Source organism: Oncorhynchus masou, chromosome 12, assembly GCF_036934945.1.
Source record: "Oncorhynchus masou masou isolate Uvic2021 chromosome 12, UVic_Omas_1.1, whole genome shotgun sequence".
NCBI classification, from domain to species: domain Eukaryota; kingdom Metazoa; phylum Chordata; class Actinopteri; order Salmoniformes; family Salmonidae; genus Oncorhynchus; species Oncorhynchus masou.
The window spans coordinates 50,750,988-50,776,548 of NC_088223.1; the positions used below are offsets into that span (position 1 = coordinate 50,750,988).

Genomic DNA, 25,561 nt, shown 5'->3' on the forward strand with positions numbered 1-25,561 from the left:
CGCAGCCTTGCGGTCACTATTACGCAGAGCAATTTCATGCGTAATGAGTAATGCATTAATGTGCAATTGTGTTCACATCCTCAAAAATAAAAAATAAACAATGTATTTAGTAAACACTAATTGTAATTGACATGTCCATGACACGACCTATTAAAATTACCAACTGTATCATCAATGTTGAAGCATTGCATAATCTGCAAAAAAAATGGGCAAATTTGGGCACTTAAGAGCTATCCATTGAAGCACCAAACATTTACTTAATTACTGGGTTTGAAACCAAAGTTGAATTGTTATTACGCTCAATTCACACCTCACGTTCTGTGGAGGAATCACTAATGTGACAGATAAGCATGGATGGCCACCTGTGAATCGCTTGGTTTGGGTCTCTTGTGATTACTTATCTCCTTGTTTGTTTAACTCATCATGCCATTTGTTGTAATTTAGCCAAGCCAAACGTTTATATTCTCTCCACGTCAGTAGAATATAGGCTATAGGTTGGTGTTGCTAGACTACCTGTAGGGCCAAAATGTACCATTAATCTATTAAATGAATAGTGCTGTTTCGCCATTTGGTTTATTATCATTCGAAAATTATTATTAGCATGTTTACCTGTAGGCTTCTGTGTTTACTGAGAGTGGCCGTGGGATAACAAGCAAGGGTTCCGTTCAAGGTAAGTGCACAATGGTCGCATCTATTCCCCCAAGACGCACTGCCGTGCATAAATTGGACACGCATTTCTCCGTAATCCCTGGAGTGTCTAACATGGCTCTGGCAATATGCCGGGTCTCACCCTATCTCATATGAAGAAGACGTCAATCCCCTCGTCATCCCTTGCGCCTTTGGAAATCACTTTCATGCCGACCATCAGCCATACCAACTCTAAGCTCCGAGGCATGTGCATAGTGAAGTAGGGTGTGCACGAAATTTGAGGAACGGCGCGTATGCACTGCAAGGGGTCAATATTTACCACGTTACCAAAATATGGGTTATAACACTTATAACTGAACTCTTGTAATTGGTCACATGGGCCTATTAATTTTAAATTGATTAAAAGCACGCAGCCACGAGTCCCTCACTTTGATTTAACATATAGTGCAGAGGAGCGCCTGTGCATCCTTGTTATTTTAAAATGTCCAGACTGACCACATTTTTCCTGTCCGCTTGTCTACATTCCTGATCTGGACCCTCAGAAGTCAATCTCTCTCACACACTCTCGCACGTGCACACACACACACACACATAGGTTAGGCATCATAGTTTCCCGAAATTGTATTTTTTTTTCCACTGGTATGGGGTGTGTCAGAGAGTGTTACATCGAGAGAGCAATGGGTGAGAGAGTGGCCATGGGTAGGAGGCAGCAGCAAGCTGTGACACAGGAGACGTTCTTGTGGGCGGCTGAGCCCTGGGGCTGCAGCCACACTCAGCTCTTTGTTGTTTTCTGTCTGTGCTAAGCGAGGCAGAGTACTTTCCTGAGCCGGCCGGGGGATTAGTGTTACACGGCCTCTTTCTCCAGCTGCACACATGACCAGCGCCACAGGAGAGACTCTAAAGGAAGCCTAGAAGAGGAGTGAGGGGTGAGAGGAAGGGAGAGAGAGATGAACATCCGGTTTCTCAGACACAGTACTGTTGCAAGACACGCAAGTTCTCCAAACATCACAGTGCAGCTCCCCTTTCTCACTCCCACACACCCTTATAAGAAGACAGTACCTCACCTCCCTGTGCAGCTGTCTTCCCCACCTTACACTTCCTGTTTTAGTCCAGAGGCTCATCCCATTCATCTGACTGGCCTCCCTCCACTCATCAGTCCCCTCGAGTATTGCTAAATTCATGGACACACAAAATGTGAAAGGGTATTGGGCCCTGCCTCAAGCCCCTGTAGTGAATGAAAGAACCATAGTTTTGTTGGTGATATGGGTTCTCTGTGTGGGTAAATGTCCTCACCACAAGGTATATGACTCAAACATGCAGTAGAGTAGACTATAGTAGACTTTACCTGCACCTCATTGCTCCAAGCTGCAGTGGGCTGCTGGCAGTCAACACTGGCGCGATTTCAAGGATTTGTTGTTCAGATCACAAGCAATCACATGTTCATTCTCTGCACTCAGAATGTGATAGTCCGCAAACTACCCTTGGGATCCACGGAAAATGGACATAGTCATTATATAGATTTAACATATGTTTACGGTATCTAATGGCATTTAACTAAGACATCTCATCCACCTCTTAATTGACTACAGCCACTGTAAATGCCACAGTGGCTAGCTGATTATGGCCCTCAAATGAATGGCACAAGCCGTTAAGCCTACATTATGAAAAATCAAACTAACATTAGAGCCAAACCCAATGATAGACCGCCATCTAGTGGGAGAATAAAAAATCTAATTTGTGGCCTGGAAATAAAGACACCTTTATTTGTATATTGTACATAAGGTCTAACCCCTCCTAAAAAATACTATAATTGAGCATCATGGTAAAGCAGCTGAATTGGTGTAAGTATATTAAGCGGCTCTTGGCCCACCTTTGTCCTTAAAATTCAGGACAGTGTTGTACAGTAGTCTCACAAATCAGACAGTTGTGTGTGAAATATTCCATACAAGTTTTGAAGCAGCGTAGCACGAATACATAAGACTGGAATTCGGGTCTAGTGTAGTTGCAGGTTCTGTAACTTTGCTTCAAATAATGTAATAAATAATTAATTGAATGGGCTGGCAGTAATAAGAACAGCCAGGTCCTAAGTCAGAATGTAAAGTTTGCTGTAAAAGGGACCAGAGCGAGACACCATGGTGGTATGAATCAGTTGGAATAATAGGAAGGCTAAATGTTTCACAGTTGTATTAAAAAGGTTCATTACGTAGGTTTCATTGTTGCTATCAAAACATCTGCAAAAGTCTCCCACATCAATAGGACACATGCAAGACTCGCCTAGCTAAATAAAAAGGTTAAGAAATATATATATTAAAACAAACCATACAAGACATTCCTCTTTTCAAATTGACAAAGCCTTCAGATAAAATTGTAAAAGCACATATTTGAGCAAGGATATTAAATAAAACAGTGAAACCCACAACTTTAATAATCATGTTTATTACACAGTTTAATTAAGACAAGCTCCATGAGCTCCTGGGTAATTAAATATACAGAAGTTTGTCGGTCTGGAAATCAAGTCCTTGAGTCCAGGGTTCTGAGATCCAGCCAATGAGTCATTGGAGCTAAGTCAACAATGGCAGCTCAAATATACAAAGTGAGAAGACAGAATAATGAGTTCACTTTTTTTTTTTTTTTATGAAAATACACCCCAATCAGATTGTTTCCTTCAACTTAGCCCACTTGAGGGTAGACAGTTCAACTCTTATCATATTTGTCTAGTCTAGTGCTACTGTTGCTCAAAACATTTTAGAGCTTGTCTTGTGAAGTTGCCTTCAAACATTATTTATTACTCATGTCAAATCTTTGTCCTTTCAGGCTAGATCAAATGGACGATCAAGCTGGATTAATATCATTCCAGTCACAAACTACTTGTACCACCCAACTTATCTGCCTAACATTGGCCGTTTCCAAATCAGACCTACACCAAAAAAATAAAGATTTGCCACCATTGAGAGAAAAATTATATAATGAAGGCTCAAAGGTCGATCTAAAAGGGTACTATTTTTTTTCTTTAGCAAAAACAACAAGGAGTATATCATTTGACTAAGTTGAGGGAAAACAATCATTTGGGAGTTACTTCCATCAATAGATTGCCTTCTCATTATTCTATTATCCCACTTCATACAGTGCGGATGGGTCCACGGGTACTTAACTATCATCTTAATGACAGTGATTAATATTGTGGTAGGGCTGAGGCGGGATCCTGGGCATACCGTAGCCAAACAGAAAAAGTCCCCTAGAGGTTTCCAAAACCAGTGACAGATTGAAAGTCATTTCTTATCATAGCCAAAAACACTATCCATGTCCCATCTCTCCCCACCCTTACCATCATCTCACAGGATAGCTGGAAGCACAGAGGGAAAAAAAAGAAGAAAAAAGTTGTTTAAAAAAAAAATACAAATCCCTCAATCTTGGGAAAGCAAACCTTGGGCTCATAAAAAAAGTATAAGGAACGCTTCTTGGAATCAAATAAGAGTGGTCCTACATGGGTGCCGGTGGACATAGTGGCAGAAACAGACAGTGGGGTATACAATATGCAATCTGAAATATGTACAACACCGCAGCTGGACAGGTTTTGAAGGAAGGGGGTGAGGCAGGAGAATGGAGGTCAAGTGCGTAGGGAGAGGGTGGGTGTGGCTCAAAGAAATCACTCCAATGGAAACCAACAAGACTTTTCCCCTCTTTTTCGTTCAAAGCTCCCCAAGCTTTCGAATATAAAAAGGCAGATTATCTGCTGTTATGCCTTGCGACTACATTGCATATTTCTGTGTCCATTCCCGGGCTATTCTGTTGTATCTGGAATGACAGCAGGATACAAATCACTTTCCTTGTAGCACACAGGCTATACAAAAATGTGTTGAATGTTGAAAATGTGTAAGGCCTACTTTTCCCTGTCGGTCTTGTAGATGCGGGCGATCTCAGGAACTAGTGGGTCGTCTGGGTTTGGGTCACAGAGAAGTGAGCAGATGGACAGGAGGACTGTAGGACGACCAACAACAAGAGTCACCACAGTTCTGACAATCAACGTAAATCTCGGACCTCTTCCGGAGCATAATTCGGGACATACTTACCAGAATCTGTTGTGAAAACTCAAACCATACTGGTTCAAGCCAACCGGAACAAATGATTGAGACCCACATACAAACATAAACCAAGAGCACCATTTTGGACTTACCTTTGGAGATGGTGAGTGCTGGCGACCACTGCGACCTCAGGATGTCCAAGCAGATGCTGCCATTGCTGTTGATGTTTGGGTGGTAGATTCTTGTGGTGAATGCAACCTATAGAGAGGACATGCTTTTTTTTCTGTATCTTGCAAATGTATAACATTTACACCATCTCCTTTACCGCAATGACGAGATGTCGCATGCACTGAAAACAAACAGTCATGCATGATGGAATTTTACGATCAATGTAGATCTAGCTCATAGCTACATTAAAAGTCTGCCCACAAGTTCCAGGATACGACCTTACCTTTGGTGGTTTGAAGGGATAGTCAGTGGGGAAGTGAATGGTCAAGAAGAACACGCCGCCCTGATACGGACTGTCATTCTGCAGAAAGGAACATTTTTGGTTACTATATGTCCCAGAATAAAGGCTGTGAACCCCTAAACTTTAAAGAGCAGAACAGGGGGGTATACTTACAGGTCCCATTATTGTAGCTTGCCAGTGAAACACTAGGTAAAAGAGGAGAAAACTGTTAAAATACACTATGAGCACCATTACAAGTAAATAGTGTTTCAATTAGATTTCCGTGCCAATATACAAATGACAACTGGTGTCATTGATGAATACCAGCATCAATCTTTATTGGCTCCCATCTATAGGCTACATTTCATCAACGGTATTCTTGGGAGTCAAATACTGTTTTCTGTGATTAAGATATGAACCATCATGAATGTTGATTGAAATAGGTGGTGAAAGTAATTTGCGGGTGGTGGTGTTGTGTGATAGAGGTTGAGGTGACTTACTGTCATCTCCCACTGGTCCTGCGGAGCACTGTGCTGGAGGGTCACGAGCCAAATCATTTAACTCCTAGGAGAAAAAATAAATAAAAAAATAAATAGAGTTCTGATTTCTTCCAAAAAGTATAATACCTCCATGAACAACGCCTGTATTGTATGAGTAATTCAGTAAAACTGCATACAATGTCTCCAATGCTGAATGTGGGCTGGTATGTCGTAGGCTAGGCTCAGATTTGTTGCCAGAAGATAAAGACCTATCAAAATGTAACTAATTTCAAGGACTACAAACAACATTGTGGTCAGACCTGTCCTGTACGGGTTAGCGGGATTCATGTTTACTACTGAACATCGTTTCCGCCACAACTGAAAGTAAGTCAGTTAAATGTCCTCAATGAAACAGAAATAGTACTGGATTTAGAATAGCATGGACGGATAAATATTTTCCTTTCAAAGTCTAACATTCTGTCAACTTCAATCGTTTTCATTAATCATTGATCAGCCAGTGTCAGATGAAAGCAACAGAGCAACTTCATTTTGATACTGAAGACAATGCTGGTAAAACAATTTTATAGCTAGTTACAGTAGCTAACTCGTTTGTTCAAGTCAAGTTGCTGAAGTAACTACTGGCATTAGACAGGTCAGGACCATGGTAGTTATATGCCAAACGTGATTTTTGTTGGGGTGTAAACGATACCAGCAGCAGATGTTCATTTGTTTACTACAAGGAAGTAAGGTTAGTAGGTAGTACTAGCTAGTAAGGGATTTCCCGAAAAACGTTAGCTAGCTAGTTATACTTGGCAAGCTATGATTAAAGCTAGTTAGCTATTTAGCCAAACTAACTAGCTACCACCGCCAGTATGCTAACTACCTAATTAACTAACTATAGTAAGCTAATGGTAGCTTGCTAATCAAATTAGCTAACTAGCTAGTAGCCAATAACTCATAGTTAACGTTAGTTACCTTGTTAGCTAGCATAGCGCACTGTTATCGATGTCATCTGCCGCTAAACTGTGCTAGCTAACTGCCTAGTAGCCAGCTAGCTAACGCTAGTTTTCAAAAGCAAATTAATCTGATCACAAGTTAGCCACTGACCAGGCGGCAAGTGAGGAAAGCGGTCTAAATGTGGGCTAGCAAGCCGTTTTGCTTTAGTAGCCTAGCTCGTAATTGTGCCAAAAAGCGAAGGCCAAAAAGGGGGCTCGCTATTAGCTAGCACGGAAGCAAGATAACGTTACTTCCTTACCTTGTGAATTCTTTTCAGGGCCATTGTTGTGTTCGTGCCGCTGTCAATGTACTGGTCGGTTTACTTCTGCGAAACAACGATTATTGCCTCTCCACCCAGATTTTACCCCCCGGAGTTCAAAATGTGTTTTTAAATGGTTGTCTTTACAGTACAATGCGGCGACTGACTATCGGAGTAGCCTATCGAAACTGAAATACAGTGCGCTTCACCCGGCTCCTCCTAGCAGCTGTGGGAAGTGGGCACCGCATCACTTCTCGGTAGACTGTGACGCAATCGTCTGCTTGCGACACGCTACATCCGCTGGAAACGGTGGGACAGGTTAGAGCTATGCAACTGACATCATTTCTGAGTCTTTAGGCTACACAACTCCACTGGTTCCTCCCATATGACTCCATGATTTTATTAATTTGTGCTATAATTTCTAATGATTAGCTAGATGTAGAAATAGGATAGCCCACTTGTATCCGTAATTAGGCCTACCCGTGTCATGGTCAACTTTATATGCATATATAATAACTGTGGAACCATATGTGCAAGGGATGGACCTGCAACCTCATAGCTGTCAAAAAGAAAAAGCACTACAGATATTGTTTCACTGTTTTCAGAGTTTTATTTTGTTCATGTATTATACCTAAGGTTACATCATAGAACATTTAGCCAAGCACATACATTTCTACAGTCATCACAAAGTCCTCGCCCGTCATGCCTACAAAATTCAGATGAAGAGAAGACCCACCAATCCGCGACTTCTATTGTAGCCATAGGCCTACATGGGAATGAGCCGTGGTGGAAAAATTACCCAATAGTCATACTTGAGTAAAGGTAAAGATACCTTAATAGAAAATTATTCAAGTAAAAGTTATTCACCCAGTAAAATACTACCTTTGTAAAAGTATTTGGTTTGAAATATACTTAACTATCAAAAGTTAAAGTATAAATAATTTAAAATTCCTTATCTTTAACAGACCACAGCACAATTTTCCTGTTAAAAAAAACAACAAATGTACTGATAGGCACGGGCACACTCCAAACCTCAGACCTCATTTACAAACGAAGCATTTGTGTATCCACCAGTGAGTCCACCAGATCAGACGCATTAGGGGAGATGACCAGGTTCGTTCTATTGATTAGTGCATGAATTTGAGAATTTTCCTGCCCTGCTAAGCATTCAAAATGTAACGGCTACATTTGGGTGTCAGGGAAAATGTATGCAGTAAAAAGAGAATTATTCTCTTTAAGAATGTAGCGAAGTAAAAGTTGTGGAAAAATATATGAATAGCTAAGTACATCACAGTGTGTTGTTGAGGTGGCAAAACAAGTTGTCTGTCTTTTGTAACTTACATTTTAGAATCCGCAGTGAATCGAGTTTACGGGAAGATGGCCTACCTGCGCCCAAACATTCAGCACTACGGACAGCGCTGCGATGAGCGCGGTCTGACTGGTCGCTGGTTTCAGAACCACGGACACTGAACAGCGCCGCGCACTGGCAGTTCATATAATGAGGATATTCATTCAAAGCACCTGTTATGGGCCTGTGGCTGCAGGAAAACCTTATGCTGTTAAAATTTCCACTTTCCTCTAATAGGCCTACTGATCCAAGATTATTTGGCATCCAGACACATTTGGTCTGAGAGGCAGAACAGTTTGCGCAACCACATGCCATGGTTATGTGAACACTTCCAGGAAATGTTCTGTGTTGATTGGTTAGGTATTCAATGTGTTCTTGTCACACACACACATTTTGGGCTTGTCATCTCCTCTATGGATGCCACTTGTTCTCCCATAGGTCTCTCAGAATATTTGAACATGTTGGAGAAATAACATCTCACACGAAAAAAAAATCAATGGCACAATGTTTTACCCCAGGAACCTTCACTGATACAACCATACTAAATACAGTAGGCGACAGACCTATGCGTCTCAGGGCACATCCCCACCCCTTTCAGCAAGTGCATAGAATACAAAAACATGGCGCGTGCGTGTTTTTGGGAATCCCCGGCTTTGCCTCCACCTGATGGCAGCATCAGGCAGCCCCGTGAAACATTTGCGAAGGAGTTCCCCTCAACGCCATGTCGGGGTGGTGCAGCGCGCAGTGAGGATCTCCTGAGCAGAGCTCTCTCTCTCTCCCACTCTGTCTCTCTCTGCCACCCCCTCCTAATTCGTTCCCTCCATCCTCCGCCACACGACAGCTTAACACAGCACCCTCCTCAGCAGCATCCACCCTAACTGGGTAGCAGTAGTCATCCCCAGCGCAGGCAGTGATACACTGAGGGACGTATCCAAGTGATGCCACTGCACCAACCAAATCTCGCAACCGCGAAAACACACCGAGAATAAACAGTCACTTCCGCAAGGAGGACTAAAAACGAGTTTGCCTCACGAGCGCAACTGCCCATGAAGATGTCTAACGTTGACATGGTCTTAAACGCCACGGATCGAGTAGTAAAAAGTGAGTGCATTTTCTTTGTTTTTAAATTATTGTATAGGCTATTAAGAGCTATACGCTATTAATTGTGTGCCGTTTAAGATCTAGTTTAGGGTTGGGTATTGCGTCATGTGGATGTCTGATGTGCTATATAAATAATTGCATTTTGCTCGGGTCCTGTGATGTTGATAAACAGTGAAAGGCAGTGACTGTATTTATAGCTATAGCCTTCAGACTCTGTGTGTGTGTGTGTGTGTGGTGGTGGGGGGGGGGGGGGATACTCTTCCTAATCGTGTCACGGCAATATGTTTTGCACTGTCCCAATGTGATTGTATTTAGTCATGGACAAGCAGAAGAAGATACTAAATGAGGCCGTGTTGCCGTGGAGGTCTTTGCGGTTGAGGCAGTGATGCAGCATGATTTCGCTGGCACTGTGATAGAGGGCGCTTGGTGAATACGTGGATCTACGTACTCACTGGGGGGATGGGGTGGGTTGCAATCTATATTGGAATTGTATGTGGCAGTTTTCACTGTCGATGAGTAAAACATATAGGTTATCTTTGCTTGGATCTTGAGTTTCAAAGTACGCACTCGTTTCGATTAGGCCTATATTCACGTTTCTTTGGCACGTGTGCCAATAACGTCTATGCTGCTATGATGTAGGCTATTAGTATGCATATCATAGAAAATATAACCTAATGTAGACCTGTAGCCATTTCTTTCAATACTCCTATTGTCTCTGCAATATCATTTTCTGGCGTCAAAAGTGCTGTCGTCTGCAATGATGTATAGGGGCTATGCTACAAGTAAAATAGTGTCGACTGAGCTTCAATAATAAGTCCCTGTCTTTCCCGTCTCGTTCATGTCAAATGGCTTTTTATTATAAATGTGCCATCCCGTGGGGTATATGACAGTTTTAGTCATTTTACGGTGGTGCGTCAGGGCTCCTCCTTGGGGTTGCCGCTTTCCAATATTGGAATAGTTTATTTCTGACGCATTTTATTTACAAATCGAGTCTCAATTGCACACCCAACCCCATGGCACTTGTCTGCAGGCGCAGACGAGGTTTAATCTAATGTAAACCCGAGTTCGGTGCTGCAGCTATCCAGGCCCGGACAGCAGCATTGTGATATATTGAATATGCATTGTTTAGAATAAAAATACTATAGCACTTGATTGAAAATAGGGCTATACATCTACTCTTCGGTTTATCGTAATGTAAGGGTGGGAACCTTTGTGTGGTCCGTGTTTCATAGGTGACTCTAATCTCTTGCTGAACATGTGAAAAGTATAAAATCAAGACGATCACAGCCTGCTAGACCCACCAAGCCCCTGACAACTGTCACATACAGGTCGCGTGCCTCTGCTCAGAAGTTGCATGCATCAACCAATGTCTGGGTGTCACGTCATCGACTGTTCTGCCAGGCACCAGATTGCTATAACATGTGGTTAGTTTATAAGTAAAATAACTATCCAGGCATTGTAAAATCTGGCATATGCTAATCTGTTGTGGAAGATTCTGTTTGTAAACCAATATAATCTATTTGGATTTAATGGGATGCTAGGATAAGGAACAGCACTAGTTCCCGTGTTTTGCTTGTCTTCACTGGTTATTTTGACAAATCACAATTTCCAAGGTGTTACAGGCTGACTACACCGCTCGCTTCACAAAATAAATGTAGAAAGCGTCTGTGTTGCCAAGGTCTAAAATAGAAGTCAGTTCTATTTGTGGCACCAACGAGTGTCTGTGTTTCCAAGGTCTAAAATAGAAGTCAGTTCTATTTGTGCCGCAGATCGGTCTGCAAGTCCTGCCTCTCCCACCTCCTCATTGGTTTATAGAAGCAGGTACCCACGTGCCATCTCCTCATTGGTTATACCCACATGGGTGACTGAAAGACGAATGAGGTCAGTGGCGGTTTGCACCTAATTTATGAAAGTTGCCAATCGCAACATAAAGTCAAGAGAAGAAAAGGCCTGGAAGGAAGAGAGATGACTAGACATGATTCAGCTGACCGTTTTATGTGTGAATTAATTGGCGGGTGGAGAGGACCTTGTGCATTTCAGGTAAAATAACTCAATGTTTATATCCCAGGACAAATCAACAACAGCAAGCTAGCTCAATGGGACAAATTAGCTAGCAAGTGCAAGCTAACTAGCTAAATTGCCATAAATGTTTAATGCTTTTTGACCTGTCCCCAAATTAATATAATTGATTCAGAGTTTGCTTTGATATTTTAACTTGCATGTCGTGATCACGTTTGTTGTGGGGGACAAAATACATTTATGCACGATGGAGCACGCGCACAGCCGGTTTGGGTTCCGTGTTAGCATCTTTCGAATTTGGGAAGGGGAGGTGGCGCATAACTTGCAAAGAGAGAAGGTGGAGCACCTCATTCTAACATTTCTTTATCTCTTCTCTTAACATGTATGGGCCAAGAACTTCTTTTTTGAAAGGGGTGGATCAGCTTAATATTGCAGACCCCTTATGTTTTACATTGGTTATCTTGTTATTAGTCCCACCCTTCAGCTCCATTCAACCCCTCCCATCTCTCTCTCAACCCCATCCATTTTGGATTTCTATTTGCATTTATTTCTAGTTGTTTTGCGTATCAATTCATAAACCATGTGTCATGGAATGGATACATCGAAAATCTCTTCCCAAATATTTAGCAATTTAAATGGCACAGCTGTCCGTTTTTTGGTCCTTAAATGAAATTGGTATATGTGTTCATTTATCACACTTTCTTTAACCATTTATGTTCTTTAATACAGGGCCGACATACAAGTTCCTTACTTTTTTCCCCTTCTACTTGCCTCTTCCATTTTTGTGGTAATGCTGCTATTAGTTGGTTGTAATTTTGGGTAGAGCAGATATTTCCATATGTCTGTGTTAGCTGCATGTGTGACATAACTACACCAGTCCTATTTATGATATTATTCACATAAATTTTTAAATGTCTTCGAAAAAACACTTTTAAAAAATCAATTAGTATATGTGAGTTTAACCACAATATTTGTTGTATTATTTGTTCTATCTTTTCAGGTGGATTAAACTGAAATTGCAACCAACTTTCTAAGGCTTTTTTAAAAAATAATGATATTTTGGAGATTATTTCCTTTTCAAACAACCGAAAGTGAGCAGGTGTAATCTGAATAAAGGGGAAAAAAGTAATTCTTGAACACAGGATGAGACATTCCTACCAATTTACTAGAGAACCAGTTTGGATTTAAGCATAACTTTTGTATGACTGATGCCTTTAATGAGAGGTCTAATGCTTTAATATTTAATCATTTCTGCCCTACGAATTCATATTCATTATATAAATAGGCCTTTTTAATTTTGTCTGGCTTGCCAATATTTTTTGCTCATATAATTTAAATAGCAGGTCACTAGGTGTAGGCAAAACCATAAGCAATTAGGTAAACTGTGATATGACTAAAGAGTTAATCAGGGTGATTTTTCCTCAAATAGACAGGTATTTTCCTTTCCATGGTAGCAAGATCTTATCTATTTTGCTAACTTTCTATAAACATTTATTGGAGTGAGATCATTTCTTTCTTTTGGGATTTGTATACCGAATATGTCCACATCTCCGTCAGACCATTTAGTTGGTAACCTACACAGTAATGTAAAATGTGCATTTTTTAGTGATCCAATACGTAATATCATAATTTGGTTTTAATCCAGAGACGATAGCAAAAGTATTTAGATCCTCTAAAAAGCCTTGGTAGAGATTCTAATTGTGGTTTTAAAAGAAAACATGAATCAGCGTACAATGACACCTTAGTTTTTAAGCCACGGATTTCTAATCCCTTAATATTATAGTTTGATCTAATTTTAACAGCTAACATTTCAATGACAATAATAAATAGATATGCCGATAGTGGACCACCTTGTTTTACTCCTCTAGATAGTTTAAAACTTTGAGATGTAGCCATTATTTACACCTAGGGTTACTATACATACCTTTAACCCATTTTATAAGAGATTCCCCAAAATGTATATATATTAATTTATATAAAATGTATATATAAACCCCAGTCGTACTTTTCAAAAGCCTTTTCAAAATCAGCTATGAAAACTAGGCCTGTTGTCCCATATATTTCATAGTATTCTATTGTTTCCAGTATTTGTCTTATATTATCTCTAATGTATCGTCCATGTAAAAAACCTGTCTGATTAGGATGAATAATATCTGACAATACTTTAATTCTATGTGCCAAGCATTTTGCTAGGATTTTTGCATCACAACACTGAAGTGTAAGAGGTCTCCAATTTTTTAAATGGACTGGATCTTATATACACACACTCACCACTTGGGTCCTGTTTCAGTAATAATGATATCAGAACTTCTTGTTGCATATCTGATAATCTACCATTTACTGTATATAGGAGTGGTTAAAACATGCTAATAATGGTCCTCTGAGTATATCAAAAAAAGTTACTTCCACTGGTATGCCATCTTCACCGTGCACTGCCACTTTAAGAGAGCATGAGCAGTAAGGAAGGAGGAAATAAAGAGGGCTCATTCAACTCTTTGGGGAGGAGCTCTTGGGTGACGCAACAGTTTGATTGTGTGTGCTGTTTTACAGAAGTTTTGTTTGTTTTCAGCGTGTGTAGTTTATAAAGTATTTAACTCAATCATCGGTGTGTTCGCTTTAGATCGTGGTTGTTTTTGTTTGGGACCGCGTCCATTATGGATTGCATGGATTAGTAGCAACATTGTTGCGAAGCTTTAACATACTAACCAACAAACCATCGGACAGTCAGACAGTACACCGGCAGGCCTGAAGACCACAGCTAAGATTTCTTTTTTTCTCTCCCTTTCTCTTTCCTCTCGTTCCAGTGCGTTACCCTGCAACAGACTCTTTATTTTTTAAATGCACTTCCCATTGAAGTTCATTAGAGCTGGACTATTATTGCCCTGCCAGAACTATTTGGATGGACATTGTAGTTAAAAGGGAGGTTGCTTGCAAATTGTGTATTATTATGTGAACTGTATTGAGGTGAGGTGTACTAATGACATGTTTCCGAGAAGACTGTGGACTTTTAAGGCCATGGTTGTGTCGATGAACACCCCCCACATTCATACCCTCTGCACTCATCCACTAGAAAATAATACAGATTATTGCAAATCCTCTGTTGATGACTGGGTTCGTTCTTGTATGAAGTTGCTGTTGAATTGCTCTGCCATTATTAGTATTAGTGTATGAGGTATTCTTGTTGGGGTTACCCCTGTGCTGTGATGTGGGTTTTATATGGTGTGTATTCTCTTTTCTCTCCACTGGCTATCTGGTAAATAGGCTACACTCTAGGCAGTCTCTTCTGCTGATGTGTGTGGGTCTGGTAGTGGTACTCTCTCTATTCTACTCTTTTCCTTTCGGCATGGTTAATACCTGCCTGGCGCCCGAACAAAATCTTTCTTTACCCCTCTCTAATAAATACCGCTACAACACAAGGTGAGACCCAGATGGTGGGGGTCTGAATGTTTATTAATCCAAAAGGAGTAGGCAAGAGAATGGTCGTGGTCAGGCAAAAGGTCAAAACCAGATCAGAGTCCAGGAGGTACAGAGTGGCAGACAGGCCTGTGGTCAAGGCAGGCACAGAGTCCAGAAACAGGCAAGGGTCAAAACCTGGAAGACAAAAAAAAGGAGAATAGCAAAAAGCAGGAGAAAGGGAAAACCGCTGGTTGACTTGGAACATACAAGCCCAGAGAGACAGGAAACAGTGATAAATACACTGGGGAAAACAAGCAACACCTGGAGGGGGTGGAGACAATCACAAGGACAGGTGAAACAGATCAGGATGTGACAGTAGCCCCCCACCCGGGACACCACCTGGCATCCTACCTGGGTGCATACCTGGCTGACTGGGATATTGGTGGTCAAAATCATTGATGAGGGCCGGGTCCAGGATGTCTTTAGCAGGGACCCAGCACCTCTCCTCCGGGCCATAATCCTCCCAGTTAACCAGGTACTGGAAACCCCTGCTCTGGGGTCGAACCCTCAGGAGGCGTCTCACCGTATATGCTGTCTGTCCATTGATGATGACCCGGGGGGGGGGGGGGGACAAAGGACTGAGACACGGGCTTAATCCTAGACACATGGAATGTAGGGTGAATATGGAGGGTACGGGGTAACACAAGACGGACAGCAGTGGAACTCTGGAGATGGGAATAGGACCAATGACCCGGGAAAACAGCTTGCGGGACTCTACCCTAGGCAGACTCTACCCTAAGCAGATCCCGAGTGGAAAGCCATACCTTCTGCCCAATGCGGTAGTGGGGGCTGGGGTCCGGCGACGGTCCTCTTGTCGATGATACCTGGAGTTGGTCTTGAGAATAGCCACCCTGGCTCTTCTCCAGGTACGTCGACAGCGGCGGACAAACATCTGGGCCGAGGGTATGCTGACCTACTCTTGTTCCGGGAAGAGTGGAGGCAGACTCCCGTTTCGAGGGCTGGCCGACAACCCAATAAGGGTGCAGAATACCTTCCAGAACGGAGACGAGAACACCAAACGAAGACCATGTCTAACAAGAGACCGTGGATCCGTAAAACATGCTGCACCATAAGCTGGGCCGTCTCTTTGGCAGAAGGTAGTTTGGGGAGAGGGATAAAATATGCGGTCTTGGAGAACCGAGTGACTTACCGTCAGAATGACAGTGTTGCTGTCAGATGGAGGGAGCCCAGTGACAAAGTCCAGAGATATGAAGCCAGGGACGATGAGGGACCGGTAGTGGCTGAAGGAGGCCAAAAGGAGCTTGCCGTGAAGTCTTGTTCTGAGCACACCCTGTGCATGCGACAATGAAGGCAGAGACGTCAGGAACCATTGTGGGCCACCAGAAACGTTGTCGGAGGAAGGCTAGTGTACGACGGGACCCTGGATGACATGTCAGCCTGGAGGAATGAGCCCATTCCAGGACTGGACTGGGTTAGGGACAAACAGCCGGTTAGCCAGACCCCCTTCAGGTCCAGGCTGGGAGTGTTGCACCATGCGAACCAGGTTCTCAATATCCCAATCCACAGTGGCAGCAAGGCATGAGGTAGAGAGAATAGTTTCAGAGGTTAAGGGTGTTAATTGTATAGGCAGGAGAGAGCGTCAGGCTTCACATTTTTTGACCCTGGGTGATAGGAAATGGTGAAGTTGAATCTGGTAAACAAGAGGGCCCACCGGGCCTGCCTGGAGTTGAGGCACTTGGCTGTACGGATGCTTCAGGTTCACAAAGGCTTTGTCGGGAGCTGGAGAGTATTTGAACGGTACCTTGGGAGAGGTGAGTGCCGAGAGGAGGGCCACCAGGGTGCTGTAATCCTGAATGAAGCGGCGGTAGAAGTTAGCAAAACCAAGAAACTGTTAAAACTGCACCCTGGACATTGGTTGAGGCCAATCCACCACTGCTTTCACCTATCCAGGATCCATCTGAACATCGCCCTCAGCAATGGCATATCTTCTTGAAACTCCCCAACCCGGATCCGGGTTTGTGACTAAAGCCTCAGGCTCATTAGCATAACGCAACGTTAACGATTTCTGAAAATCGCAAATAAAATTAAAATAATGCGTTTGCTCTCAAGCTTAGCCTTTTCTTAACAACACTGTCATCTCAGATTTTCAAAATATGCTTTTGAACCATAGAAATTGACTAATTTGTGTAAGAGTATGCAAAGCTAGCATAGCATTTTGTGTAGCATGTAGCACGCAACATTTTCACAAAAACCAGATAACCAAATAAATAAAATCATTTACCTTTGAAGAGCTTCTGATGTTTTCAATGAGGAGAGTCTCAGTCACATACCAAATGCGCAGTGTTTCCTGAAAGCGTCTGTGTGTAGGAGAAATCGTTCCGTTTTCTACATTGCGTCTGGCTACCGAAACGAACTGAAAATGCAGTCACCTACAACGTGAAACTTTTTCCGGATTAACTACATAATATCGACCGAAACATGGCAAACGTTGTTTGGAATCAATCCTCAAGGTGTTTTTTCACATATCTCTTCATTGACATGCAGTTCGTGGAAGCTTGCTTTCCTCTCTGTGTCCCATGGAAAAATACTGGCAGGTGACTTTGCGCACCAATTTCGGCGCAGGACACCGGGCGGACACGTGGTAAATGTGGTCTGTTATGGTCAATCTTCCAATGATCTGCCCACAAATACGTCACAATGCTGCAGACACCTTGGGGAAAACGACAGAAAGGGCAGGCTCGTTCCTCTTGCGTTCACAGCCATATAAGGAGATAATGAAAAACAGAGCCTCAAAAATCCTTGTCATTTCCTGGATGCCATCTCATCTTGGTTTTGCCTGAAGCTCACGTTTTAGGGCACGCACAGAGAAGATCTTTGTATTTCTGGACACGTCAGAGTGTTTTCTTTCGAACGGTAGCAATTATATGCATAGTCGAGCATCTTTTTGTGACAAAATATCTTGTTTAAAACGGGAACGTTTTTCATCCAAAAATGAAATTGCGCCCCCAGAGCATCAACAGGATATCCCAGAAAGGTGATAGTAGAGCGATGGAACTCATTTCTTGGCTTTCACGAACAATTGGTTCTCCATGAGGTGCTGAAGGACCTGTCTGACATGAAGTACATGTTTTTGGGCAGAGTGGTAAAAAAAACAGGATGTCGACAAGGTAAACAAACAAAGTGGTTTAGCATGTCCAAAGCCTGGAAAACAGCAGGGGCATTGGTTAGTCTACATGGCATGACCTGGTACTCATAATGTCCACTGGCTGGGTTGAAGACTGTCTTCCACTCATCCCCCTCACGTATCCGAACCAAGGTTAGGCATTCCAAAGATCCAACTTGGAAAACATGGTGGCCCCCTGAGAGGTTCAAATGCATAGAAAAGGTGGGGGGGGGGTAACGATTTTTTAACAGTAATGTCGTTAATTCCCCAGTAGTCAATGCAAGGACGCAGGGTCTTGTCCTCCTCCACAAAGGCCTCTGCGCCAGCAGGAGATGCAGAAGGATGGTCCTCTATGTACTCCTCTATAGCATTGGTCTCTGGTCCGGACAGAGAATACAACCAACCCCGAGGGGGTGTATTGCCTGGGAGAAGATCAATGGCACAATCATAAGGATGGTGTGGGGGAAGGGAAGTAGCACATGCCTTACTGAAGACTTCCAGGAGGTCATGGTATTCAGTGGGAATACCAGAGACATCCACAGTCTTGCCAACATCCTGAGGAAGACGACTTGGGGAAGGCTGTGCTGCTTGAAGGCAGTGGGAATGGCAAAATGGGCTCCAACCCAGGATGGAGCTTGTGGTCCAGTCAATTACAGGATTGTGCTTTTGGAGCCAGCAAAATCCCAAAACAACCGGAACATGGGGGAGATGTGAGGAGGAACCGTGGTTTCACTGTTGTTACCTGAAACCCGTAATTGAACGGGCACAGTACTATGAGTGACTTCCCCTATAGAGCGTCCGTCTATTGCCCTAGCATCCATGGGAACAGAGAGAGGCTGAGTGGGAATACCAAGCTCCGAAGCTATCATGGCATCTATAAGGCATTCATCAGCCCCAGAGTCAATGAGCACTCAGACTTAGACTGGTCTCCCCACAGCATAAGCACAAAAAAGGGTGTGCGGGTGATGGGAATAGGGAACTCCCAGTCTGACACACCATAGTACTGGTACCCACTAGAGACAAGGGTTTCCTAATAGGGCAGGGAGCTATAAAATGTCCTGCCCCTCCACAGTACAGACAACAGTTACTATTCTTCCTCCCTGAGCGTTACCCCAACTGATAACCTAGCTCTTCCCAACTGCATAGGCTCAGGAGTATCCAACTCACCTGTCATAGATTCACCAGAGGGCTCGGATGGCTTTGAATCCTCTCGGAAAAGCTGCCTTCGGAAACTCATGGCGACCAACTTGCGAAAATAAACCACGTAGTCTGCCACACTACGGGAGTTGACGTAAGTCAAGCAGTTTACTGGCCGCCTTTCTCCAGGATACCGGAGACTCAAATACCTTTCTCACCTCTGCCATAAATTCCTCCAGATGACCACAAATGGCAGATTGTTGCTCCTAAACTGTCGTAGCCCAGGAGAGCGCCCTTTCCGACATTAGCGTAATAATATATCTTTGATCAGTCTGAAGGAAACAAAGATGGCTGTAGCTCAAACATAAGCGAGCACTGAGCAAGAAAACCCCAGCAGGTATCAGGAATCACCGAATATCCCTTCGGAGGTGGTAAGCGGGGTTCTCGGGGAGCCGGGATAGGCTGTACAAACGCACCACAGGTAGGGGAAAAAAATTACTGGGTGATTGGGTTTTTTCCAGAGGTGGCAGGCAGCCTCTGAGCTAACTCCCTGATTTGCTCCAGAATAGCCTTCAACCCATGGTTGTGGCGTTCCATCAAGGAACTGAATCCTTCCAAAAGGTCCTGTAACAACTCATGTCTTCCAATGGTGGCTCCCTGCAGGGAGACAACGTGGAGGAGCTGATCCAAGTCTGCTGGGTCGGTCATGGCCAGTTCGTACTATCATGACAAGGCGAGACCCAGATGCAGACACAGGAGGCAGATGGTTGGAGTCTTAATGTTTATTAGTCCAAAAGGAGTAGGACAGAGAATGGTCGTGGACAGGCAAAAAGTCAAAACCAGATCAGAGTCCAGGATGTACAGAGTGGCAGACAGGCTCATGGTCAAGGCAGGCAGAATGGTCAGGCAGGCAGGTACAGAGTCCAGAAACAGGCAAGGGTCAAAACCGGGAAGACTAGAAAAAAGAGAATAGCAAAAAGCAGGTGAACGGGAAAACCACTGGCTGACTTGGCACATACAAGACAAACTGGCACAGAGACAGGAAACACAGGGATAAATACACTGGGGAAAACAAGCGACACCTGGAGGGGGTGTAGACAATAGTGAGGACAGGTGAAACTGATCAGGGTGTTACACATATATGACTGGTATTGGATATATCAACTTTTGGGGTGAATATTATGCATAGGCTGTCTTCTTGTAATGTATTCCTACATACTATCTAACTTCTTGTTAGTACAATAAGTAACCAGTTCCATTGAAGACATCATCATTTATTTGTCATATGTTTAATCTTTTTGGGGCTATTGCCAATAGGGGAATTTAATAATAATTGCTTTAGAAGCTGAGCATATTTAAGTTGTAATGAGTTAGCAAAAGAATGTGCTGCATGATAGTAAGTCAGCAAGTATTGCAAGGATGGATCCCTTCGTACTCAATTCCATTCTGAGAGGGCATAGCTACATCGTTTTGGAAAGGGACTGTTTTGAACAGGTGACAATACAGAGACAGCAGACAGCTGTGTGTTTCCTGTACTGCATCTCAACGAGTGAGTGTTTTTGCAGAGAGGACAAAGGGTTGACAGTGGAATGGGTTCACTCAAAGTTGACTGTAGGTGTTAATACAGGAACATCTGTCTTCTGTGGGTCAGTTGCATCGTAATAGAGGAGGGATATGCTGGATGAACCACTGCAACTGTGAATCGAATGTGAAGGGATTTCAGGAGGACCACACCCAGATCAATGCCTGTGCCATCCCTGGCAGGTCTGGTAAATGCAGCAATCTCATAGCACTAGAAATTCATTAACCTATCAATCAAATTGAGTAATATCTTCATGCTGCTCACAAAAACATCTCTTTTGAGGTGGCTGAAGAGGAATTGTGGTACTACTTGGTGCTTGTTCAGAGATCCTAATACCCTACACAGCTGCAGCTGTGGCAAATACAGTACCAGTCAAAAGTTTGGCCACACCTACTCATTTTATATTTGAGATTCTTCAAAATAGCCACCCTTTGCCTTGATGACCACTTTGTACACTCTTGGCATTCTCTCAACCAGATTAATGAGGTAGTCACCTGGAATGCATTTCATTTAACAGGTATGCCCTGTTAAATAGTGGAATTTATTTCCTTCTTAATGCATTTGAGCCAATCAGTTGTGTTGTGACAAGGTAGGGGTGGTAAAAGACCAAGTCCATATTATGGCAAGAACAGCTGAAATAAGCTAAGAGAAACGACAGTCCATCATTAATTTTCTTGATTGACTGAAGGTCAGTGTGGGGTGTGGGGGCGCTTTGCTGGTAAAACTGTCAGTTATTTATTTAGAATTTAAGTCACACTTAACCAGCATGGCTACCACAGCATTCTGCAGCGATACGCTATCCCATCTGGATTGTGCTTAGTGGGACTATCATTTGTTTTTCAACAGAACAATGACCCAACACACACCTTCAGACTGTGTAAGGGCTATTTGACCAAGAAGGAGAGTGATGGAGTGCTGCATCAGATGACCTGGCATCCACAATCGTCCGACCTCAACCCAACTGAGATGGTTTGGGATGAGTTGGAAAAGCATCCAACAAGTGCTCAGCATATGTAGGAACTCCTTCAAGACTGTTGGAAAAGAATTCCAGGTGATGCTGGTTGAAAGAATGCCAAGAGTGTGCAAAGCTGTCATCAAGGCAAATGGTGGCGACTTTGAAGAATCTAAAGTATCAAATTTATTGTGATTTGTTTAACACATTTTTGGTTACTACATGATTCCATATGTGTTATTTCATAGTTTTGATGTCTTCACAATTATTTTACAATGTAGAAAATATTACAAATAAAGCTTACTTCGTTGTTTTATTTTTATTATTTTCACTGCATCAGGGATACCGTGCAGGGTGCTGTTTTCACACTAGAGTAGAGTACAGTATAATTGACTGTATTGTACTTTACTGTATTTTATACTGCACTGAACTCTACTGAACTATACTCTACTGTACTTTATATGCTGTATATACTGTGCTGTACTGTGATGTCCAAACTTGTGAAACATAGACGTCTATGATTGGTAAAGATTTGGTCCACTCCGCACCAACCAAATCTTGATTTAATCTTGTCTTGTTTGGGTTTGGAGCTCATTAGAATAATAGCCAGTGTGTAACATAATATCCAAACACTTATTGTAGTACAATAACCAAAACAGATTTTTTTTTCAAGTCAAGATGTCATAGCTGACACCCCATTCTTTCTACCGACATCTTGGAATCTTAATTTGGAGTAGATATTTAACAGTTTTTGAAAAGCACAGTCGCATAAAAATCGGAGGGAAATTTGATTGTCATTCTGTTACCAAACCTTACATCTGCAGGTTCTTCTAGTAAATGTGTTGTTTTAAAATGTTCAGGGGGAAATGGTTCAAAGTAGTCCTTGTGCATAGAGTTGTATGGTTCGTTTAACTTTGCAACCAATGGTTTTTGTTTGGCAGAGTGTTAAGGGGAAAATGGGAATCTCAGCGTCATTCAGTTAACATGGAATTGCCCTGAAGCAAAGCTTAGCACATAGCTAAACATACTGGCCTATAAATGACTCACCTGTGTGTTTAAGCGTTTGTTTTCCTGTTTGATTTTACTCAGCGTTTATTTTTTTACGATGTCACTCTTACTCTTATGTTCTCTTACAGTTATATATCAGGTGGTAAGATGTTAATCTCTGATGTTGTCACATCATTTCCCTCTGGTACTCAGTGATGGATACTATCATATGTCCACTTGCTACATCCTCCCACCAAACAGGACAGCGTCACAATGGCATGTGCTACATTCACAGTGTCATGAGTACTGTTTTATTGGTTCAAGGAGAGCCCTCTATTTACAAGTAGGGTCTCGGGAGTGTGTATTGACCTCACTCTTCAGCACTGTGATACATGATTGGTCCACACAGGAAATGTAACAGAAAGGGAAGAGGGTTCATTGAAAAAGCTGCCCTAGGTGCTGTTCTTCTCTGTCACACAGCTCGACTACTGTACCTTCTCTGTGTTGGAGGGTGGGTGGCCACCAGGGATCATGGGGATTTTAGTCTTTGTATAGAGGAATGAGGATATTAGTGATGCCTATGAGTAGGGTTGTTGTGACCAGGACATGAACTAGCTATTGGAGGAGAGGAGACTGTGTCTGCCACTTGGCCTGGTCCCATGTCAGGGCATCTCTGGAGAGTGTGAACAATCAAGCTAGGCTCTTAGAGTGGTTGTAGGATATTATAGGTGCTAGTTCTCGTGGGGCTCGGTAAATCACTGTGGATTGAATGCCTTTTGTCTGAGAGAGGGAACCCTCACAATACCCAAATTATTTTCAGAACAAAACGGAGACAATCATGGAAAGGGCAGACCTATCAGTAGAGGCACTTTTGGATTTAGACAGCCAGTCAGTAGGCACACAGAGGGAATCTCTCTTCTGAAATATGATTCTGACATATGCAGTCTCTCAGTTTTTCTCTCCCAAAGCTTAGGCTGGAAAGAGATCTTCCTAAAAAATGGTGACCATCCTTTAGACACCAATATTTACAATAAACATTCAGCCGTTTAAGATCCGTTTCTCTACACCCACAATTAGATTTCTGACATTCACTGTGAAAATGCACAGCTAGTTGTTGTGTTCACGTATAAGGGTCTGTGGGAGAAGAGGCCTTTCACCATTCTGCTATGCCTATGCTTGTCTTGTTCTCATAAGCGTTTGTGTGTTTTATTACTATGATGGATGCTATATAAGAGGGTGTGTGTGCGTTTTGTTTGTTTTTGAGAATATCAGTGATATGGTTGGCTCATTGGCCAGACAGCGTAGAGCCCACCCCCTGAGATGTGTGGATGTGGTGGATCTTGATGGTGTGATACCCTGCGCCCAGCTCGCCCCCTCTGAAGGCTATCTGCATGCATGATACTCACAAGCTTTATATAGCAGTGTGGGTGAATTATTTAAGGATTGGTTTGCAGCAGTGTTTTACTGCACACAGGCCTCTTACATAATGAAACTTCCCTGAGGTCTAGCGATGAGAGGGGGAAGAGAAGGGAGATGGAGTCAGGGAGAGTAGTGTAGTGGAGAGGACAAATCTAAAGGATAGAGTAAGGGGGGGGTGGGGGGAGGTGGATGAGAGAGACACTTGCACATGATTGCACACACACATGAGAGCTCTTACAGTAGCAACAGTCATCAACAAGTTTATTTTATTTTATCCATCAGTTATTGACTGAATTATGGCACATAAAACATTTTACTGGCACGGACAAATAATGAATGGAGTTCAGGGATTTAGGTGTTCAATTCCTGTCAATTTTAACTTTTGTTCTTAGAATATACGTATAAGGTATACGTTGTGTCATTTTTTTAAATTTTGTGTAAAAATAAAGAAAATTATATGCTGTTAATTTGCATAAATATACAATGTGTATTTGCATATACTGTATGAATTCATTAACGTAAAGGGGTGGAACATGGCTGCAAACACCAAGAATCGGGTAGGTGCCCTGTACATGCCACGTGTTCCCATTTTGAACCATTTAATATCTATTTTTTTGTAATTGTATTTTTCCACCTCTTTTTCTCCCCAATTTCGTGATATTCAATTGGTAGTTACAGTCTTGTCCAATCGCTGCAACTGCCTTACGGACTCGGGAGAGGCGAAGGTCGAGAGTCATGCGTAGGTCGAGAGTCAACACGACCCCGCCAAGCCGCACTGCTTCTTGGCACACTGCTCGCTTAACCCGGACGCCAGCCACACCAATGTGTCAGAGGAAACACCATACAGCTTGGCGACCGAAGTCAGCGTGCATGTGCCCGGCAGCAAATAAAATGCACTGTAGACCTACCAATGGACAATCGGATGGCTCAGACCGTGTCTGCAGTAACGTAGCAGGCGTAAAAGAAAGCTACAGCACAATTGAGACTGAGACTTCAAGACTATACGTATATATACGTATATATATATATACGTATATATACGTATATATATATATATATATATATATATATACGTATATATACGTATATATATATATATACGTATATATATATACGTATATATACGTATATATATATACGTATATATACGTATAGTCTTGATAGTCTCAGTCTCAATTGTGCTCTAGCTTTCTTTTATGCCTGCTACGTTACTGCAGACACGGTATATATATATATATATATATATATATATATATATATATATATATACGTATATATACGTATATATATATATACGTATATATACGTATAGTCTTGATGTATATATATATATATGAATATGAATAAAATGTTTGTTAGCAATACAAACAAGTTACAATTGCACACTTCTGAGAACAAGCCATTATTAAGACCAGTTTACAGCTAATTATGCTAGTTAGCTAGCAAGGGCGAGGGGGTGTGAGAAAAACATCTGCACGAGCTCAGCCATTCACACAAACGCGCGTGCAATTATTTTCCCGCTGTGAAAATGTTTACAACATGACGTCACAATCAGAACAATCTGGAACTATTTCACACCGGGAA

The 25,561-nt window shown here is 42.4% G+C and overlaps 2 protein-coding genes across 3 annotated transcripts in view; one reads left to right on the forward strand and one right to left on the reverse strand.

Moving 5' to 3' along the window:
• Positions 1 to 3,068: 3,068 nt before the first annotated feature.
• LOC135550308 (ubiquitin-conjugating enzyme E2 D2) lies at positions 3,069 to 7,097 on the reverse strand. The gene is made up of 7 exons (XM_064980986.1): positions 6,853 to 7,097; positions 5,619 to 5,682; positions 5,293 to 5,324; positions 5,122 to 5,199; positions 4,823 to 4,928; positions 4,533 to 4,626; positions 3,069 to 4,443 (listed from the first exon to the last, which is right to left on the reverse strand). Exons 1-7 carry the CDS (start codon positions 6,874 to 6,876, stop codon positions 4,398 to 4,400), a joined length of 444 nt encoding a protein of 147 aa, XP_064837058.1. The 5' UTR covers positions 6,877 to 7,097; the 3' UTR covers positions 3,069 to 4,397.
• A 1,890-nt stretch (positions 7,098 to 8,987) lies between these two features.
• Positions 8,988 to 25,561, forward strand: part of ppp3ca (protein phosphatase 3, catalytic subunit, alpha isozyme) — a 52,457-nt gene continuing 35,883 nt past the window's right edge. The window contains exon 1 of one of the 2 annotated variants that reach the window (XM_064980985.1): positions 8,988 to 9,301. In XM_064980985.1, the coding sequence (XP_064837057.1) occupies positions 9,247 to 9,301 (55 nt within the window). In that variant the 5' untranslated portion in view covers positions 8,988 to 9,246. The remainder of the gene's footprint in view (positions 9,302 to 25,561) is intronic. The other variant, XM_064980984.1, reaches the window with a different exon arrangement.

Excerpts from the sequence above, each read along its gene's own strand:
- LOC135550308 (XM_064980986.1), bottom strand. The coding sequence starts at position 6,876 with ATGGCCCTGAAAAGAATTCACAAG. Across the intron at positions 5,325-5,618 it reads AGGACCAGTGGGAGATGACA|TGTTTCACTGGCAAGCTACA; the intron begins GTAAGTCACCTC and ends TCTTTTACCTAG. Across the intron at positions 4,627-4,822 it reads AGCACTCACCATCTCCAAAG|TCCTCCTGTCCATCTGCTCA; the intron begins GTAAGTCCAAAA and ends GTCGTCCTACAG.